This window comes from Macrobrachium nipponense, chromosome 23 (assembly GCF_015104395.2).
Source record: "Macrobrachium nipponense isolate FS-2020 chromosome 23, ASM1510439v2, whole genome shotgun sequence".
In the NCBI taxonomy this organism is placed as follows: domain Eukaryota; kingdom Metazoa; phylum Arthropoda; class Malacostraca; order Decapoda; family Palaemonidae; genus Macrobrachium; species Macrobrachium nipponense.
Window position 1 is genome coordinate 8,776,249 of NC_061090.1, and position 19,566 is coordinate 8,795,814.

General features: G+C 41.2%; 1 protein-coding gene across 1 annotated transcript in view; it reads left to right on the forward strand.

The window, feature by feature from the left end:
• The window catches only part of LOC135198520 (zinc finger E-box-binding homeobox 1-like), a 116,631-nt gene that overhangs the window by 43,091 nt on the left and 53,974 nt on the right, over positions 1 to 19,566 (forward strand). Inside the window, 2 exon segments of the mRNA XM_064226180.1 lie at positions 12,776 to 12,793; positions 12,795 to 12,881. Of these exon segments, the coding sequence (XP_064082250.1) occupies positions 12,776 to 12,793; positions 12,795 to 12,881 (105 nt within the window).

The window sequence follows — 19,566 nt, forward strand, 5'->3', positions numbered from 1 at the left end:
TTTCGTTACCCATTTAATCGGAAAGGGGTCGCTTACAAGGAATGATGAAATGATTTATTTTAATCACTTAGGCCAATTCCACGACTCTCTCATATCGCATAGAGCATCGAGAATCTCTTTTTTCGCCCCTGTTCGCGTTAACAAAAGAGAACCTATTTGCGAACAGACACGGAACGTAACGATCCTTAAGAGGTTCGATGCAAGATTTTGCATGTCCGTGAGAACCTTCTCGATCGAAGATAATATCTGTTAACGTATGTCTAACATTTATTGAAAAGAGTTTTGAGAACCTGCGGAAAGTCTTCTTCATAGATCTCTTCGCAAGGTAGAAGACGAACAGGCTTCCTATTGACTGCTTCCTTTTCCTCGAACCAAGAGAGGTAGCAATATACGACATCTTTAATTTAAAGAAGGGGAATAAACTTTAGTCTTTTTTCCCCTAGTTATAAATTCTTAACAGATATTAAGATAAATGGGCGTCAAAGGAAGAGAGGATGAATGCCTCATTTTGGCCTTAGAGAGGTTGGATTCACAGAAGTCACGTTCTTCTCACAGCATGTTTCGTAAGGCTTTTCCAAGAGTATCTGGATATTCTATCAGAATCTATTATAAATAGACCTGAAAAACCTCTCCTCTCTGAATCTGTCCACGTGCAGACTGACCAGAAGTGGACATGAATGAGAGGATTTTTCAAGGTAAATGACAATAGTCATGGCTAAGACATAGAATTTGCTGCAGATCGTGCTAGATGGAATGAGGAAACTGTCCTCTTCCGATACCTCTGTGAACCACATAGCGAGGTTCTTTCTTCACTTTCAGAGGGAAGAATCACCTAGGTATATATCTGCTATCAAAGAACGCAGTAAAAGGCTATACTCTGTCTCTACAAGGGGAATTAGAGATAACAGAGGATTAAGATCTTCGGGATCTTATACGATACCGCAATACGTCAAGAGTAGGATATCATGTACTTCGAATGGGATCTTTTTGTGGCCACAGATTCTGTGTTCCGACAAAATGGAACTGCTCCTCATCAAACTTCTTTGAGAAAGTTTATAAAGGAATTCTTTGTTTCTCTTAGCCCTAAACGACCAAGAAGACAAGTGAATTTTTTGTGCATTGGAATCTCGCATCAGATTCAATAGAGACTCGGCAATGGGTTCTTGCCAGCATAGTATGTCTGGCAAAAGAACTAAAACCCTCTATTCCTGACGCAACGCTTTCAGATAGAAGTTTCGTTGCCCAGGCAGGGTACTTACATTTTCATCTACAGAAGAAGAGATGGTTTAAACGTTTGCCTACAGAGTCTTCAGGGTGCAATGAGGGCTCGAAATGCTGCCCAGAAGGTATTCAGAAGGATACAATAAGAGCTAGAAATCAGGGTTCCGCCCAATTTCAGCTCGGAGTCTCCTTCGACTTCCAGACTCCTTCCCTTCCTTCGGGCAAGGATAGGGAAGATTCTGCAACGAGGAAACTCATCAACATGTAAGAAGAGATCTCGTTAGCAAAGGAAGTATTCACGAAGGATCCATCCTGGGAGGAAGACTCTTCTCTCTCGTATTGTTAGATATCCTGTCGTCTACAGGATGTAGCTGACTACAATCACCTCCTCTTGCCAGGGGCCAAAAGCTCAAAGGGGAAGAATTTCTTCCACCCTTCTCCAGTCTCCTGATAGACAATGTAGCGCCAGCCAGGCGCCAAATGCCAATACAGGCGAAAAACGCCAGAGGCGGACAGTTCCAAGGAACTCTGTCATGGTCGGATACTGAGAAGGAGCGGGCCTCCAACCTGGCGCAAATGTGCCAGAGGCGAACAAATCGGACAGATATAAGAGTGTCCGATGTGGACATCGCCAGACAGCCTAGAGACTCTTCCAAGCTCGAAGCTCCAGCAAGTGTGGAGGAGCCAAGCCAGGCGCGAGGTGCCAGCCAGGCTCTAGGAGCCAGCCAGGCTCTAGAAGCCAGCCAGGCTCCTTCAAGGCTAGGCTCCAGTCAGGATTGAGGATCCATCCAGGCGCAAGGCTCCTTCCAGTAAAGAGAAACCTAAAGCTCTGTCATGTAAGAGGGCTAGTCCCCATTGATATGATACAGGTAAGGCTCTGCCATGTAAGTGGGTCAGCCCCCATTGGCACGATCCGAGAAGGCTCTGTCGTGTAAGCGGGCTAGCCCCCATTGACATGATCCAGAAGGGTTTGTCAGTCATAGGTCCCTACCTCGCTGAAACTCTTGAGGCATGCAGACTTATAGACAGTAATCATGAAGTCTTCTGCCAGGCTCCAGGCGCAAGGCGCCAGCCAGACGCAAGGCTCCAGCCAGGCGCGAGGCGCTAGCCAGGAGGGAGGAGCCAATCAGGTGCCAGCCAGGCGCGAGGCTCCAGCCAGGCGCGAGGCGCCAGCCAGGCGCGAGGCTCCAGCCAGGCTCTAGGCGCCATTCAGGCGCAAGGCTCCAGCCAGGCGCGAGGCGCTAGACAGGCGCTAGGCGCCTGCCAGGCACAAGCGCTACCGGCTCCAGGCTTCACCCAGAAGAGATCTATATCAAAGAATGCCCTGACCTTCTTTGAGACAATGTGATCGCCTAAGCACTTGACAAGTGCATTGATGATTCCTTCAAACAGCTGAGAATTAAAAGCGCATGAAGTGCGAGCTTTTCCGAATTCTTGTTCTTTCCTTAACAATATGTCATAAGGACATATTAGCTGTCACATACAGGAGATGCAACTCTGTGTTGACTTCCCATATCCGAAGGATGTCAAGATAACCTACGAGAGATCCTTCTCTCTTGGTTGATACGTGTCTGCGGATACATTGCTGGGATAGGGAGCCGATACTGATCCTTAACTAGTGAGTTCAATTTTATTTAACGTCGTGTTTTTTCTTTGGTTTGTTTGAAAGGAGTTTGGGGATAACTCTTTTCAACTTAAGCACTAACCCTCGTGTTAGGATCAGGTGATCGGGATCGGTGTTGTGCTCCTTAATTATGCCACTAGGCATAGGCATATTGTCATGTAAGAGGCTCTGTCGAGTAAATGGATAAGACCCCATCGACAGCCCACCCACAAGAAACTCCTTAGCCATAGGTCACATCCTCCCCGGCTGAGGCTCTTGAGGCGGACAAGCAGATTTCTAGGCATTAGCTATGGAATCTTCCGCCTGAACAAGTAGGAACCAAGTTTTATTTATTTATTACCTACAACGTATGTTGTTTACCTGTCTATTCAGTAAATAGTTGTCTCTTACCCACCACCAAGGGTGTCAATCAGCTAAGTATATATCTGCCGGGGAAGTTGCATGTACAAAAATGATATTGTTAGAATACAATAAAGTTTTGTACATACTTACCCGGCAGATATATACGATGAATGGCCCACCCAGCCTCCCTTCAGGAGACAGGTGGAAGAGAAAATCTGGTTCTAGAACGGGAATGGTTCCTATTCCTGCCACCCAGCGGCAGGGGGGTAGATCACCTGACCTACCTGCAGTGTGTGCCGTGAAATTCGAATTTCTGTCGGACGTCAGAGACATAAGCTAAGTATATATCTGCCGGGTAAGTATGTACAAAACTTTATTGTATTCTAACAATATCATGTTCAAATTTAGCTATGGATGTGTCAATTTATAAATGTTCATGCTTTTGTTTAAAATGTGCATGAAAATGTATTACGTGAAAGGTATTTTTATTTCTGTACAGAAATATGATACAAAGGCAGCTTTTGAAACTGCCCTTCACGTTATCAAATATGATGTTTTTTCATGTTCTTTCTTGTGAGCCGCCGCCTGCCGCTCTTCCGAAAATATTGATTTAAAAAAAGTGCAAATTGGCGATCGATGTGTCGATTTTATAAATGTTTATGTATGTATGTTTAAAATGTTTATGAAAATGTATTACGAATTGGGTATTTTTATTTCTGTGCAGAAATATGATAAAAAGGCGGCTTTTGAAACTGCCCTTCAAATTATCGACTACGATGTTTTTTCTAGTTCGTTCTTGTATGCCACCGTCTGCCGCTCTTCCGAAAATATCGAGTTAGAAAGAGTGCAAATTTAGTGATCGATGTGTCGATTTTTTAAATGTTCATGCTTTTATGTTTAAAATGTGTATGAAAATATATTACGTAAAGGTATTTTCATTTTTATACAGAAATAATATACAAATTAAGGCAGCCTTTGTAACTATGCTCCACGTTGTCAGGGGATGTTTTTTCATGTTCGTTCTTGTCCGCCAGTTCCGAAAAATGCATTGTTATTTTATTAATTATGCATCTTTTCCATAAATCCTTTAAAAAGTTATACATTATTTCACTGTATCCAAGAATATTGTATGTATTCTCATATTATTATATTTTAAAATACTACAGCAAATTTAAGCCAGTATTCCGCTGAGTGGCCAATGTTGTGGTTTGAAATCAGCTGATGAATACGAGTTTGTTTCACCATAACGCAATTCTGAGCGAATGCTCTTGCTTCTAGTTACCATAAACGAATATCTAGATACTTGACTTATATGAGACAAAGTTATTTTTCCTTATACAGCGTGTTTTTAGGTGGAAATATTTATTGAATATGTCTCGTTGTGATGTGAACTACTATTTTTTCGTTAACAGATTACGTTGGCGGCATGTTTATTGCGTAAAAAATTATTTGATTCCGTTCGCAATAATCTTTTATATCATTGTAATACGAACTTTACGTTATTTATCTTATATCGGCGTGAAACCAACAGTAAAATGTGTTCTTTTAAGCACAGTAGTTTTGATTAAAATGATTTTATCCCAATGTTATCTACGGTTGTTTGATGGCATACGTTTACTGCAGTTTTATCCTTGTTGCCGATGTACGATAATAGTCATTAGCAGCTTGAAACAGTTTTCTTAGCTTCAGTTTATTAACTAAGGTTAAAAATTTAACAGTATATTTCCCAATTGATCTTTAATCTATATTGATCTCTGATCTATAGCGAATCAAGTTATTACATTAAGATATCTCAGTTCTATTCTATACATAACGCCATTTATAACAACTACGGTAATGTTGTACTGTAGTACGATGATTGGAATACAAGCCAAACGGATGTTATCCTGGTTGTACTTAGAAAAAAAAAGTCGTTTCTCGTTCGGTTGTTCATGGCTGTACACGTTCACGCAACGAGTATAACGTTAAAACCATACTTCCATCATTCTCTTTTGCTGTGATTGAACTTATGTAACTAGAAGATGAACTTATGTAACTAGAAGATGGATAAAGTTAGGGCATTGTAATTTGATCTCTCATAAAATCGGACTATCGTAAGACTAATGATCGTAACCTGAACTCTACAGCTACCTGTACACTGTATAAACTTTATTATATCTTTACATACTCTAGACACCCAAATGTACTGTACAGTAAATTCTATAGTACTGTACTGCATAAATATAATTTTACTTATTGCGCCGTTGTGGGATTACGGCGCCTTTGACTGGTCTAGAGTTTTGAAAGAAGGTGTGCGGTGGCTGTAGGCTTTAAAATCACTCCGCGTCGAAAATCGCTTGGTGTCGGCAGCCGGGAACGGAACCCCTGCCGCTAACTGAGGGCCGCCTGTACTTTGGATATTATTGAATCATTCATCATCATCATCTACTTCTGAACACAAAGGTGTACATTACCTTTGTAGACTCATTAGTTATGGAAGAACCCACTGTTTAGAGGTTTTTCCATTACAAACTTCGAGCTGCTCATGTGGACCTAACTCTTTGCCCTGGGTTGGGGAATGGTCTCAAGCAACCACATCCTCTGGCCATCTCCATTGTCCTTCATCCTATACAGACAATAATAGCAAACCAGGTTTTTACCTAAGTGACTTACCAAGCAATTACATAGCTGACAGCTTCCTACTATGGCAGTCCAAAATTCAAATTTGGCAGTGGCACCATCATCGCTAGTGTAGGTGAATGGGACCTGCCGGCTCCTGATCAACATCGGTGGTTTTTGGGCCGTCATCTGGATCGCATTTAGCTGTATTTTCCAGTTATTATTTATGGTTAAGTGTTCAATTTGTTGGTTATTTGGATAAATGTCTGATTCTAGCTCATCACATGTTCGGTTTTGTACTGAAGGCTGTAAAACCAGATTAGTTAAGATCAATTATGATTCTCACTCCAAATGTACAAAGTGTAGGGGCCAAGAGTGTAACAGGGAGGTTACATGCATAGAACGTCAAGGGTGGGATGAACAACAGTGGAAGATCTTTAAATATCATTATGAGAAATTAAATAGGGACAGAAAGAGAAGGGCTGGAAATAGGGTGAGCTTAGAAACTTTGCCAGTAGAAGCGGAACATAGCACTACTTCTTCCCCTTTGATTTCCGACTGTCTCTCCCATTCATAGTCTTTGCCATGTACTCCATTATTGGGTTCCCATGCTTCCAAGCTGGACACCATAGCCAGCCTCGAATATATGTTCGACAAGAGATTTAATTTTTTAGCTAATTCTGTAATGGAATTGGGATTGTCTTTTAGAGTGTTTGTAGAGAATGAGTGCCAATGCAATGCCAAATGTTAAGTGTTTTGCTTGGGGAGGTGGCTGTCCGTCCCACCATTGCTCTTAGACGAAGGTCACTCTCGCTTCCCCGCACCAGAGAGAAGACATACTGGAGGTCCAAGGGATTCCATCGAGCCTGTTGTACTGTGCCAGGCTGCGACAGAATGCTGCTGAAAAAATGTCTCCGTGAGTAGTGTTCATTTGTCCTAGGACTCTGAAATGTCGTCTTCTGACGAAGCGTGAGCGGCGACGCCTGGTTGCCTCTCAACCTCCGAAGAGGCATGCATTGCTTGTGGACAGCTCCCCATCACCTGTCAAGAAGTATAAGGAACGTGAGGCGAGTCCACCGCCTTCTTTCAACTATGTTGTTGTGCCTCCTACGTCTTGAGCGCTTTCTGATTAATCTTTATGGAACAGCCCAAAGTCTCTGGGTTCTTTTGATCGCCTGGTGTGACTTTTTGGTTCCAAATGTCATTTGACTCCCAGATGCTCGCCACCAGGCAAGGCGCCACTCTGCTTGTCTCCCGTCCACTCTGTGCAAAAGTTGGTCGCTCGGCGCTAAAGGTGGGCCACTTGGCGCCACCTTTTCCTATGCCCACATCTGCTTCAGAGGACCCTACTTTGGGTCCGATTTGGCGACAACTTAGTGACATGATGGGTTTCTTGAAGAAGACTACTGCATTTAAGAGTGGGAATGCCTCCTTATCTCCATGTTTGTCTGACGAAGAAGAAGCAGATCATGACTACCCCCTTCTTCAGCTTATTCTGGTCTGCTGAAGTATTTTGTGGCCAACTTCCCAGACTTTTTTTGAACTAGCACTGCTGACTTAGCCTGCTTTGACTTTTCTGATGAGGAAGATGAGTGACAGCTGCCTTCTGAAGTTGGTCCATTCCTACTCCTCTTAGAGTGTTTAGGGAAATAGATGTGTGGTTGGCCTCCAAAATGGAGCTAGGTAAGGCCACCTTTGCTGCTTTTATGCCACAGGGGAAGCTCATTTCTTGGGAATTTCTGCTTCCTCTCAGGGGCACTTCTCTGGATTGGTTGATGCTATACGACGTGCTGCCTTTGCTTCAGCCAAGGTTATGTCCTCCCCGGATCTAGACCACTTCATCAGGAATCTTAAGATTTTGGGGATCTTCAGTTTCTTGGATTGGATGGTGGGAGTGCTGGCCAGAAAAGTTGAGGATTGTGCTGTTCAGGCAGAGGATTTTGCCATGGGTTAGCTGGGTGGCTTGTCCTGTGCGGACAAGGCAGTTAGAGATGGCTCCGCAGAACTGGCTTCTCTCTTTTCCATGGGCATACTCAAGAAGAGCGAGTTCTGGTGTTCATTGCTAGGAAGGGAGTGATGACTATGCAGAAGTCGGCCCTGTTGTTCTCTCCGCTGGGCAAGTCACATCTGTTCCCACAGGAGCAGTCAAGCAGATGTTGTCGGCTCTTCAGAAGAAGTCAACACATGATCTTCTGGCACAGTCAGTGAGATGTCCAAAGGAACCTTCGTCTGCCGTTGCCAAGAGTTTGTCACCGTTGCAGTAGCAGCCCTTTTGTGGAGGGAGGACAAAACCCCAGCCCAGACCCAGAATTTATATGCATCCCCCATCCAGTGAAAAAGACCCTGTTCAAGCCAGCCAACAAGTGAAAATCCAGTCCTTCACACCCCTGTTGGAGCAAGACTTCACCTCTTCTGGGAGGAGTGGAGTTGAAGCAGGGCAGAGCGTCGGGTAGCCCAAGTTTTGAAGATAGGTTATTTGATCCCTTTCAAAGAGAGACTGCTGTTGTCTAAGATACTTATCACTTTGAAAGCTTACTCGATACTCGATAGGACAGGGAAAGTTTTTGGCTCTATCCCAGGAAGAACACAGAAGGCTTTTACAACAGGCTATATTTAGTCCCAAGTCATCGGTCCATTCTGGATGTCAGCATGTAGAATCTGTTCATTGTGAAAATGAATTTGTGTATGGAAACAAATCACAGTCATGTCCTCTCTCCATCTGGAAGACTGGATGGTCACCTTGGATATGGAGGATGCTTATTTCCATGTCCCCATTCATCCAATTTCCTGGAAATATTTGCAATATGTCTATCCACTGCCCCTCAAGTTTTCACCCGGGTTCTCTTTCCCCTGGGCAAGTGGCTCCGTCCTCTTGAGATAAACAAGTCCCTCTACTTGGACAACTGGCTCCTGCGTTTCCTCTCAGAACAGCAGTGCTTGTAGGACTTGCCTTTCTCAAGAGTTAGGCAATTTGATAAATGCGAAGAAATCCCAGATGACACTGACACAGAGGATTCCTTATTTAGGGATGACTTTGGACTCTCGAGCTTTTTGGGCTTTTCTCTCTCCCAAGAGGGTTGAGTCTTGCCTCTAGATAGTCTCGGAGTTTGTGGCTCTCCCGACCTGCTCAGCTCTCCAATGGGTGAGTCTTCTGGGAACTTTGTCCTCAGGGGAACGTTTTGTGATGCTGGGCAGACTCCATGTGAGGCCACTACGGTTCTTTTTGAAGTCAAACTGGTTTTGGAAGACCCAGCGGTACTCCATAGTATTCCAGATCACGTCGGAAATAAAAGAAGACGTTCTATGGTGGCTGTTGGTGGAGAGACTCCAGAAAGGAATATCTCCTAGTTTGACTCTTCAGACATTGGAGGGTTGGTGGGGGGGGGGGGGGGGGCCTCTTTTAGGAAGTCAGAAAGTTGCAGGAAAGTGGACACCACAAGAAGAGATGTACCACATCAACTTCAAAGAGGTAAAGGCGTATCACCTGGGTCTTCAGGCCTTCACTCCGTTGGTCTTGGGAAAGGTGGTGACAGTCTGTGTAGACAATACCACAGCTCTTTCTTATGTCCGCAATCAGGGGGGAACCCACTCCTCTCTCTGCGAGACAGCCAGAGAACTTCTCTGGGCAGAGAAACACCAAGTGAAGTTCATTCCTTGCTTTGTGCAGGGGAATATGGGTGTGCTAGTGGACAAACTAAGTTGATCCCATCAGGTTCTTTTGATGGAGTAAACCCTGAACCCCAAAGTGCCTAGATACGTGTATGTTATGCGGCAAACCTGCAAAAGATCTCTTTGCAACTTCGAGGAACAATTGTCTACTGCTGTTTTGCTCCCTGGTTCCAGATCCTCTAGCTTGGGTGACAGACACAATGTTACTGGACGGGACTGGATGTAGTATATGCATTCCTTCCCTTTGGTCTCATCAGGGAAGTTCTCAACAAGTTCTCTATCCATCAGAATGTGTCAATAACCTTAGTGGCACTATTCTGGCCCTGGAAGGAAAGGTTCCTGAATCTCCTAAATCTAGTCGACTTCTCCAAACAACCTGACTTCTTCAGGTACCAAGGTACCATCAAGGGTTGTCCGCTCTGGCCGTGACAGGATTCAGACTGTCAGGTGCCTTATGAGAGTGAAAGGATTTTTATGCTCAACTGCAGAAGCTATTGGTAGGTGCAGGAGAGCTGCTTCTAGCAAGCTTCATCAATCCAAATTGGCAATTTTCAGAAGATGGTGCGGCCAAAATCACGTCTCTTCTGAAACGGGTGCGGCCAAAATCACGTCTCTTCTGAAAAGACCATACGTCAGATTGCAGACTTTCTACAGTATCTTAGGAATACATGCTAGAAAGTTATCCCCTGCTACAATTAGAGGCTACAGATCCATGTTGAGCTCAGTGTTCAAGCATAGGGGCTAGATCTGTCCTTTAATCAAGACATCGGTGATTTTCTCAGATCTTGTGAAACTTCTAAGTTGGCAAAGTTTGGGGCAGCCTCTTTGAATCTAGGCGTGGTTTTGAAGTGGATATCAAACTCCAGTTGAGCCTTTATGCTCTGCCTTGCTCAAGAACCTCACTAAGAAGACTTTTCTTTGTAGTGTTAGCTTTGGCTAAACAGGGAAATAAGGTGGTGGTAAAAGTGTTGGAGGAGGCGTGTAAGCCCTGGCCTTGTTTGATCGTTATTAGGAATGTAATGGAAATTCTTGTGCCAGAGGAGGAGAGGCTCCTATGTCTTGTGAGGGCACTTTGATATTACATTCACAGGACAGAAAATATGAGGTGCTCTGTGAGGAATTCTTCACGCCCACTTTTGAAGAATACCATATCATTCTTTTGAAGAACTAATCACGGAGGCTAATGCCATATCATTCTTTTTAAGAACTAATCACGGAGGCTCATTCTCACATTCAGGAAGCTCTTCCACTTATTAAAGTTAAAGCTCACGAAGTGCGAGTTGTTGCAACATCTCTTGCCTGCCAACATAACATGTCATTAGCCTGTAGATCCAAGTCAATTTTCGCCTCTCATTACTTGAAGGATGTCAGAGCAGTTTTCAAAAACTACAGGAGTCCCTGGTTATCGCCAGGGTTTCCGTTCTCGACAGGTGCTGATAAGCAAAAACCGCCATTAACCGAAATTTTGTGATTTATTGTGCTGATATCTGGTTAATGCCGCCAATAACTGACTAATGGCACTCCTTTAGCCATAACTTACTGGCACCTTATGGTGCTGATAACCAGATCTTGGCATGTTATTGTGCCATAAATCGCTGATTTAAAATCAGATCTTCGTTAACAGAGTCCACTGATAACTGGGGACTGCCTTTATAGTATGTAAGGGCTTTTATCTGTGGCTGGTATGGTGTTGGGAAAGGAAGTATAGGGGGGCCTTCTGTCCACATACTGTATCGTCGCCTTGTTATAAGGTTGTTGAGTTTTTGGGTAGCCGGGGGTTACAATGTACCCAGAGTACCCTCCAGTGTATTTATGGTTAGGGTTGTGGTTTTATTAGTGTTAGTGTAGGTGACGGTGTATTATATTCTGGTCTTCACCCAGGGCAAGGGCAATATTGTATTTCTTTTTCAACCATTGTCATACCTCCATGGCTGCAAAGTTCCCACTAAAATAAGGGCGTTTCCTTGCCATTACTGCTACGCCTCCTGCAGGGCTCTCCTGCAGGTTAAGAGAGCTCTGACCAGATCAGGTGCAGTATTCACATGCAGCAGCTCTCTTACCAGAGCAGACTTTCTATTGCTAAGTCATTATTGTTTAATGTTTTGAATATGTCTGTGATTCGTACCTTCCTCATAATGTGGAATCAGCTATGTAATTGCTTGGTAAGTCACTTAGGTAAAAATAATATTTTTATGATAAAATATGTTTTACCCATACTTACCAAACAATTACATGATCAAAGCCCTCCCTGCTAAGCTGTACCTGGCAATCTGAAAGTGGGCGGGGCCTGTTCACCTACACTACCGATGGTGGTGCCGCCACCAAATTTGAATTTTGTACTGCTGTGGTAGGAAGCTTTCAGCTGTGTAATTGCCTGGTAAGTGTAGGTAAAACATAATTTTATCATGAAAATGTCATTTTTATATAAGGAACTTACCAAGTACATAATTACATAGCAATTAGTTTCACTCGTTGGCAGCTAGAATTTTGAAATTCACAGTAGTGCTACTTTTGTTTTGGCTAGGTGACTAACTCCACCCACGTTCAGGGTAAGAGAGGAACCAACTCGGTAAAGAGCTTCAATTTGTTCCTGTTGTCTGATGGCTGTACAACAGATGTTAGCAGCAACTATTTTTGAAATTCTTACTTCTCTGTTGGTCGCACTTGCATTAAATTGGTGAATTATTCTCTTTCTGGTAGCCTTTTCAGCACATTTAGATATATCGTCAGGTTATATACAGATATATTGTCAGGTTTTATACAGAGGCGAAATTACTGATTGTGACTATCTGTTACTGAAACTTAGACTGGTTAGGCTTTTTTGACCTTTCACTTGTTGGTGATGTCAGATTCTGGTTCTCAGAGTGTCAGATTCTGGTTCTCAGAGTATTAGGTATTGCAGCAAAGGCTGCAATACTAGATTAACTGAAGCCTGTTATGACCCACAAACACTGTGCATGTCTTGGAGAGGTCAAAATTGTTCTCCAGACTTCATTTGCAAAGAATGTGAGCTTTTGTGGGACAGCACTGTATACCTACACACTGAGCAATCGAAGTACTACTCATGATATTTGAATTAGGCTCCTGTATGTGAAAAATAGTAGCTATATAATTACTGGGTAAGTATATACAAAACCTTATTTTATTATAGAAATATAATTTTTGTATTCAATTCTCTTTTATTGTAAGAAGAGTGTTTTAAAGGGATGTCTGGTGTTCAGATATGAGTCTTCTGACACAAGTTACTTGTGATGAAGTAGATTGACTGAAGCCGCTGTGTGATTGATTAGTGATGATTATCTTTTTCTTTATGTTTTGCAGCCTGCTGATAACTGGGATGGGGGAAAGTGACCTTAGTGGATATGCTGGTGGAGAGGCATATCCAGAAGGAGGAATGGAAGAGTCCGGCGACTCGGAGGCACAGGGGGTGAGTGTTCCATTTACGTTTTTCTTACAAGGTTTGATATTGAGGAGTGACAGTTCACTAGTTCCGTTTTTGCATATTCTTTTGATATCTCTTAATTTTATTTGAAATGTGGGAAATTAGTAGAAAAAGAAAATCACCCTTATGGATTAAGGTATGAAGAATGCTTAACACTGTAGGGATGACATTTGCACTTTTAATTTTCCAAGAATGTTTCACTGTGAAATGATCCTGTTTATGATATATGAAGAGTTTTAGATGGTTAGCCCTGTTAAATAAGCTGTGCATTGACTTATGTAAATTGCATTCAGCTGTAAAAAACATTTACAAGTACATTTTTTAACGTCTCAAACTGTTTGATTTGATCAGCATCACTGATATATTTGATTTATCAAAAGGCAATAAATGAACTTATTAGTGAACTTACCCAGGCTTTTCTTCTCTGGTAAAAATTCTATAGTTCAATGCAGAGTTTTTTAATGGTGTGTATTGGAATTTGTTGTGCAGAATGAATGGTTCCATAATTTGTAATGTAATTAAAACAAGCATGAGTTTATATATACCAATAAGTTTTAAAAAGATAGATTGTAGAACAACAACTTTAAGTTTAGCTTGCTCCTAGAATGGTTTTTTTTTTTATTAGAGGTTGACTTGAATTTTGAACAAGACATATTAAGTGAGGCAATTATGCTGTGTTTTGAGTTGATTATGCTTTTGACTGGCTCAGGTACAGGGTCAGGTGTATCTCTAGCTGATGGTTGGAAGCAAGGCATTTTTCAGTCAGAATTGTTATGGAAGTATAATGCCTGTCTCACACAATGGCGATTGAAGACCGCACACTAACGGCTGAAAATTTGCTCGTTACGATACAATTATGACCAAGTCATCAACAATCACCACAAATTGTAATTTCGTTACCAAGTTTGGCAACATAACACCAAGTGATGACAAAAGGGCAACACCACCCAACACGTATACAGTCGAGTTGTGACGACTGCCATTTGTCACCATGTTAGTGCACAAGATGCAACACTGTCGGAATGGCGTTGCCATTATATTGAGCAAGTCATAACTCGCAATTGCGATATGCACCATCGATTATGACGTGCACCATGAAATGCTATGGTGACGTGGCAGCCCTGGGATGTGTGCTGTGTGGGTTGTGATGTGGCAATGCTGCCTCGTGCACGTCGCGGGGCATAAAAGGCCGCAGCCCACAAGGGTCACCAGTCTTTCAAGACGACTTCTCTGTAACCTCTGTTGCGCTCCTCGCTATGCCTTTTGTTGGATAGTATTGTCCTCTACTTTTGCTTCTGCTGGCCCTTCTTTAAGCTGCCGAAGAAAGCTGCTTGTCTCTGTCAACGTCAGTGGCCCCAACTGGTCAGGATGAGGAACTTCATGTTAATCCAGCATTTTGCTGAACTGTCTTGGCAAAGTCACCACCATCAGACTTGGACCCTATGGTACTTACATCCATGTACACAAACTTGTACTCGGCATCAACAAGGCCTAGTAGAATGAGAGTAGAGCTGTTTTCCATCTGTTGCTCCAATGGTGTGTGGGAAATTCCATTGTTGCTCAAACCCATGGGCTACCTCCTTCCATTCCTCTGGGGTGCAGGGTACCTGCATGACATGATCTGCATAGGCAGCCTAAGTGGCGCTACAAGTCTCGGGCACAATACTGAAGGATCATGCACAATACTAAAGATCATGTTGGAAGTTGTACAGAATTGGTAGGCCAGGCTCCTGTAGGATTCTCCAGTTGCAAGGTAAAGTAGGGTAATTGCAACACACAGCCCTAGCTCAGTGAGTTTCCTACAAAATATGAGGGTCTTTCTTACGTAGGTTGTGACATGTTCCACAATTTCATTGAATAGTTCCTCCGTAATCCTGGTAAAATTCCTGTACAGTCCTGGATTTTCTGTTGCCAATTCTTGCATCAAGTTGTAATTATATCCTTTCTCCTGTCTGCATTGTAAGTAGGGCTATACCCAGCAACATCTTGGTTTTCTATGCTTCTTGCATTTTCGTAATCCAGGGTCCTTACGATTCTTAATTACAACATGGCATTGTGAAAATTCAAAATGGATTTTACTAATTCAGTCATGTTGGTTCTCAGGTATGAGGGGTAGCAGAACCATCTCCTTCATGTTCTTGCTTTGTCTGTGACTGCAACAAAAATTATCGGTGACGATTTCACCTGGGATTATATATGGTGACATCTATGTTCATGATACAGTTACAATGCCATTGTGCATGTCGCCGCGTGATGTAACTACAATGCAATTGAATTGCCATTCAATCTCCATGCCTTTATTCATTCCGCCATCCTGTTACAACCACCAAATGTGGGTGTGCCCTGAGTCATCAGTGACAGGCGCCTACGATTATGTACATAAGTAATCTCATCTAAGTGTGCTCTGTGCTGTCGCTATGGCTAATTGGGTATGACGCCATGGTGTCGTAATCAGCTAACAATGGTATTTTTTTTCTCTGGTTGCTCAGGGACCGTGACTGATAGTGATGATCTCCAAAACCAGCCATTACAATGTGCACAGTCTTGAATTGCCAGTGTGAGAGTCGGGCATACAAATTTTGCAGGCTTAAAAAATATTATCTGGAAGGTACATTTTTATGATGAAGTTGAAACTGCCAGATAGTAGTATACATGTGAACATAGGAGTGTGGTAGAAAATACAAAATTACACAGTTATACTGGTATAATTCTGGGTTGACAGGCAAAATACTTACTAATCATTAGTAGAGAATTTGTTAAACAATCCGGAGTAAAAACTGAAAATCATATTTTTATGTCATTGTCGAGTAGACAGCTGATTTTATATGCATACAGTTATCAAAATTATTGGGGTATTGCCACATATACTTGATATTTTTTATTTTTTTTAATTCTCAAAAGATTGTCCTATTAATTCTTTGTCAAATGTATTCAAGTTATGCTGGGAATACTGTATGGGATTTTTTTTCTCCAAATGTTAGTGTGAGGCATACTTTATTAAGTGTTACTTAGTTGGAAAAATGCATACTGTTAGTTAGTAGTATTGAGATATCTGAAGGGTGGACTATCCAAAATTTGAATTGAAGAAAGTACATACTATATGCAATTTCAGCTTATAATGACTAACTGAATGGGTATAGTACTAGCATCATCTTCATTCTTTTTCAATCAACTTGGATCTGTTATTTTGTTAAAAAATGTTTTCGTTAGTTTGTTTTTTCTTCTTATTGTTTTCAAACTTGTTTATTGTATACTAAAAACCATTCAGGCCTGCTCAGGCCAGCAAACTGCCCTACATGCATGCTGTAAGCAGTAGTGCTTTGTTGAGCCATTCATTTGTTCATTCAGCTTTATTGCTGCTTTTGATAATTTTCTATTTTATTCAAGGCCACCAAATTCTTTTGACAGTGCCTTAGGATTACGGTATCCATTATTTTGTACTACACTTGTGGTTTCTTACTAATCTCCCAATGTAATGGCATACTGTAGTCTTACTATTTTTGCTACATAACCAGTTTTACGTTCTATTTTTGCTACATAACCAGTTTTACGTTAGAGTGCCTTTTTAAATCATTTATCTTATTTCGACTTTTGCAGTACATATACATGTACTGAACTCGTATTCTTTTGAAGGAAAGAAGTGTCTTGGTGTTGTGAAGTAACATTAAGTTCCTATGGAATAATATTTTCCTGAGTTGTAAATTTAAAATGCGGAGAACAAGATATAATAAATTTTTAAAAATTATGATGCTCTTATATATAAGCATTGTAAACTGCTAGGTATTGCAGAAACAAACCACTGTCTTTAATATGGGTACTATATGCTTGATGCAAGGTGGTTTGGTTTATGAAGGAAGGGTTGCATATCTTGACTTTGTTTAAAATTTTCACATTGCTTTTTTCTATTACTGTGTAGTATTGGCTGTTCAGTATGTCAAAGACACTGGAATAGTGAAGGAAGTAACTTTTTATGGTTCCCTTGCTTTGGCAACTTTTTTCCTTGTATGAATTTTTTGTGTAAAGCCTTCATGTTAGCTGTATTAAACAGTTGTATGCAATTGTTCATGCATGATATCAACCTCTTATCTTCACAGCAAGGCTGTAGGGTTTTATGCTAGATAAACATTATTAATGTAAATATCTCAGACATACTTATTTTCTGCAATGTACGATTATTTGTGTAAATATCCACATTGGAGAGTATATGGCACTATATTGGTCTTTCTTTCTCTCTTCTTCCTTCTTAGGCTTTGGCCTACTGAAAATGAGGGCCTTGTCAGGATTCTTTTTCTTGGGATAATCCTCTGGGGTCCCCTGTGAATTTTCCCTTTTGTAGAAGAAATGCTGGTTCTAAATACCTTCACTGGGACTGAATAATCAGGAGCAGCTTTAGGTGTACTCACAAGTGTTTATGAATGACCTGCTATTTTGGCCAGTCTCTGGCTGGCTAGTTTTTCTGTCTTTGGAGTGTGATAGGTTAAGAGAGTATTTTGGTAGAAGTGCTGAAGAACTAAATTCCAGCAATCCTCCTTACTATAACATATAGACCATGCCCAGTGCCACTGGAGCCTGTTGTGGTGGTAATGAGCTCCCAGTGTGGTCTGTGCTTTGAGATAGTTGTGCTAGGTTCCTGCTGTGACTTCGTTTGGAGCTAATTTTTTTCCCCAAATCGTCCTGCACATTTCTTAGTATGGGAGGCTCCTGTGCTGGTAGAGAGGCATTGTCCATACTGTAGTTATGGCTTGTTCTTTACCTTATCCATACTTGTAATGACATCAGTCATAGAGCAAAATTTTATATATGATACTTGTTGCTCCTTACCTGCTTAGAGGCTGCATGCTGTGTTGCTGACAGGCACTTGAGACAGAGTATGTTCTTTTGGTTCTGGCCTACTTTTCGGGCCATTTTGACTTATGTATGGTCACTGACCAAAATTCAGACCCACATCTGAGTAGGGTCTCTTACTTCGATTGGCTATAGTTGGTTACTGATTAATCCTTAACTAAAGTAATTGCTTATTTGCCTTGTACGTTCCACAATAAGACTTCTCTTGTGCAATCTTCTTTTTCTTGCAGTATTTCCCTTGAATCTAGCATTTCCCACCCTTGGAAATTATATGTTGGAATTGGTCTTCTCTGGTTTGCTAGTATAAAGGTGTCTTTCCTGTTGCATTCTTGATACCTGAGAGTTACGGTAGTTTTTTTTTTTTTTATTTAGACGCACAAGACTTTCCTTCCCTTTAAATTCATGGTGGTCTGTTTTTCCCATGCCAAATCGAGGAGTGAATGTTAAGTTGCTTGTGATCTGCACCACAAGGTGTTCTAATAAGGGTGATTTTTGAGTACTGTAGATTTGTAGATTTAGTTAATGTTTTTAATTTTAAGCTTACATAATATCTCACTAGACTCAATATCAAACCTGCTGTAAAAAATGTTACTGAAGATCAACTAAATATATGTTTGTTTTTATGTAGTTGAGGACTTGAAAATTATGTATTTTGTAACCCAAAACACTTAGTGTATGCTGAATCATGGCTTATGATTAGATGCTTAGGGCTTTGTTTAATATTTTTAAGTCTTGAAAATCTGTTTACAATAGCTTAGCACCCAATTTGAAAGGGATATTGATATTGATGTAGGTTGATAAGGTCAATTCTAGTTGATTGGTATATATTTCTTTCAGTATTTGAACACTTAACATTAATTAATGATAGTTTTGTTATATTTATTAATGATAGTTTTCTATATAGCTAACTCTCAAGTTATACTAGTTTATATGTTCTTTTTGTCATGAATTTACACTTTTCCCAGTTGGAATCTTCTCATATCTCAGAATGAGTTCATCAAGAATGTAATGTTCATTGTTGTACTTTGACACAAAAATTAATGTTGACATAAGGAGCAGATTTGTCAAAATTGATATTGTGTTGACAAAATTGGTAATCACAGCTCTATTCTTGCATTATATGGTGGGGAGTAGTACTGAATTATACACAACTTTCAGCAAGCATCTGTAAGATAGAATAGAAATGTTCTAATGTGTGATTGTGTATTAATCAAAATTTTAGAAAATTAGATTTGGTAATAATAAAAGGGAGACTAAAGTAGGGTTGTATACAAAGTCAGTATCATATATGCTCAGTTATATAAAAATAGGCCACCTTTTGTGGAGGTGGCATCTTGGGCTACCCAAGAGCAAGAGCCTGTGCTGGCAGAAGGCCAGCTAATTCTACAACTTTAAATTGGACATTTAAAAGATTTCATTATGCTGTACAGGAATTATCATTAATATTAATACTTTGAAGTTAGGTTAATGATATCTGGGTCTTTCTTACTGGTATTTATCCTGCTGCTTTATAGCTACAGCTTTTCAACTTCTCCCCTCAGTCTGTGTTAGCCATTTGTCTGTTTATTAGCCGTAGGACACCACATCTCTCTTCGACTTTCTCATTTGTATTGCAGTTTTCCCATGGACTCTGTCCATTGCATCTAAGCTTTTTGTTGTAATACAGGCGGCCCGCGGTTAACGGCGCAATCACTCAACGGCGAATCGGTTTTACGGCGGTCGTCAAAAATATTCATTAAAAAAATAAGGCATTTTAAAGGTATCTTTACGGCACACATTTCAGTTAACAGCGCCGCTAGCGCCGTTGTCTAACGAGTTCATACAT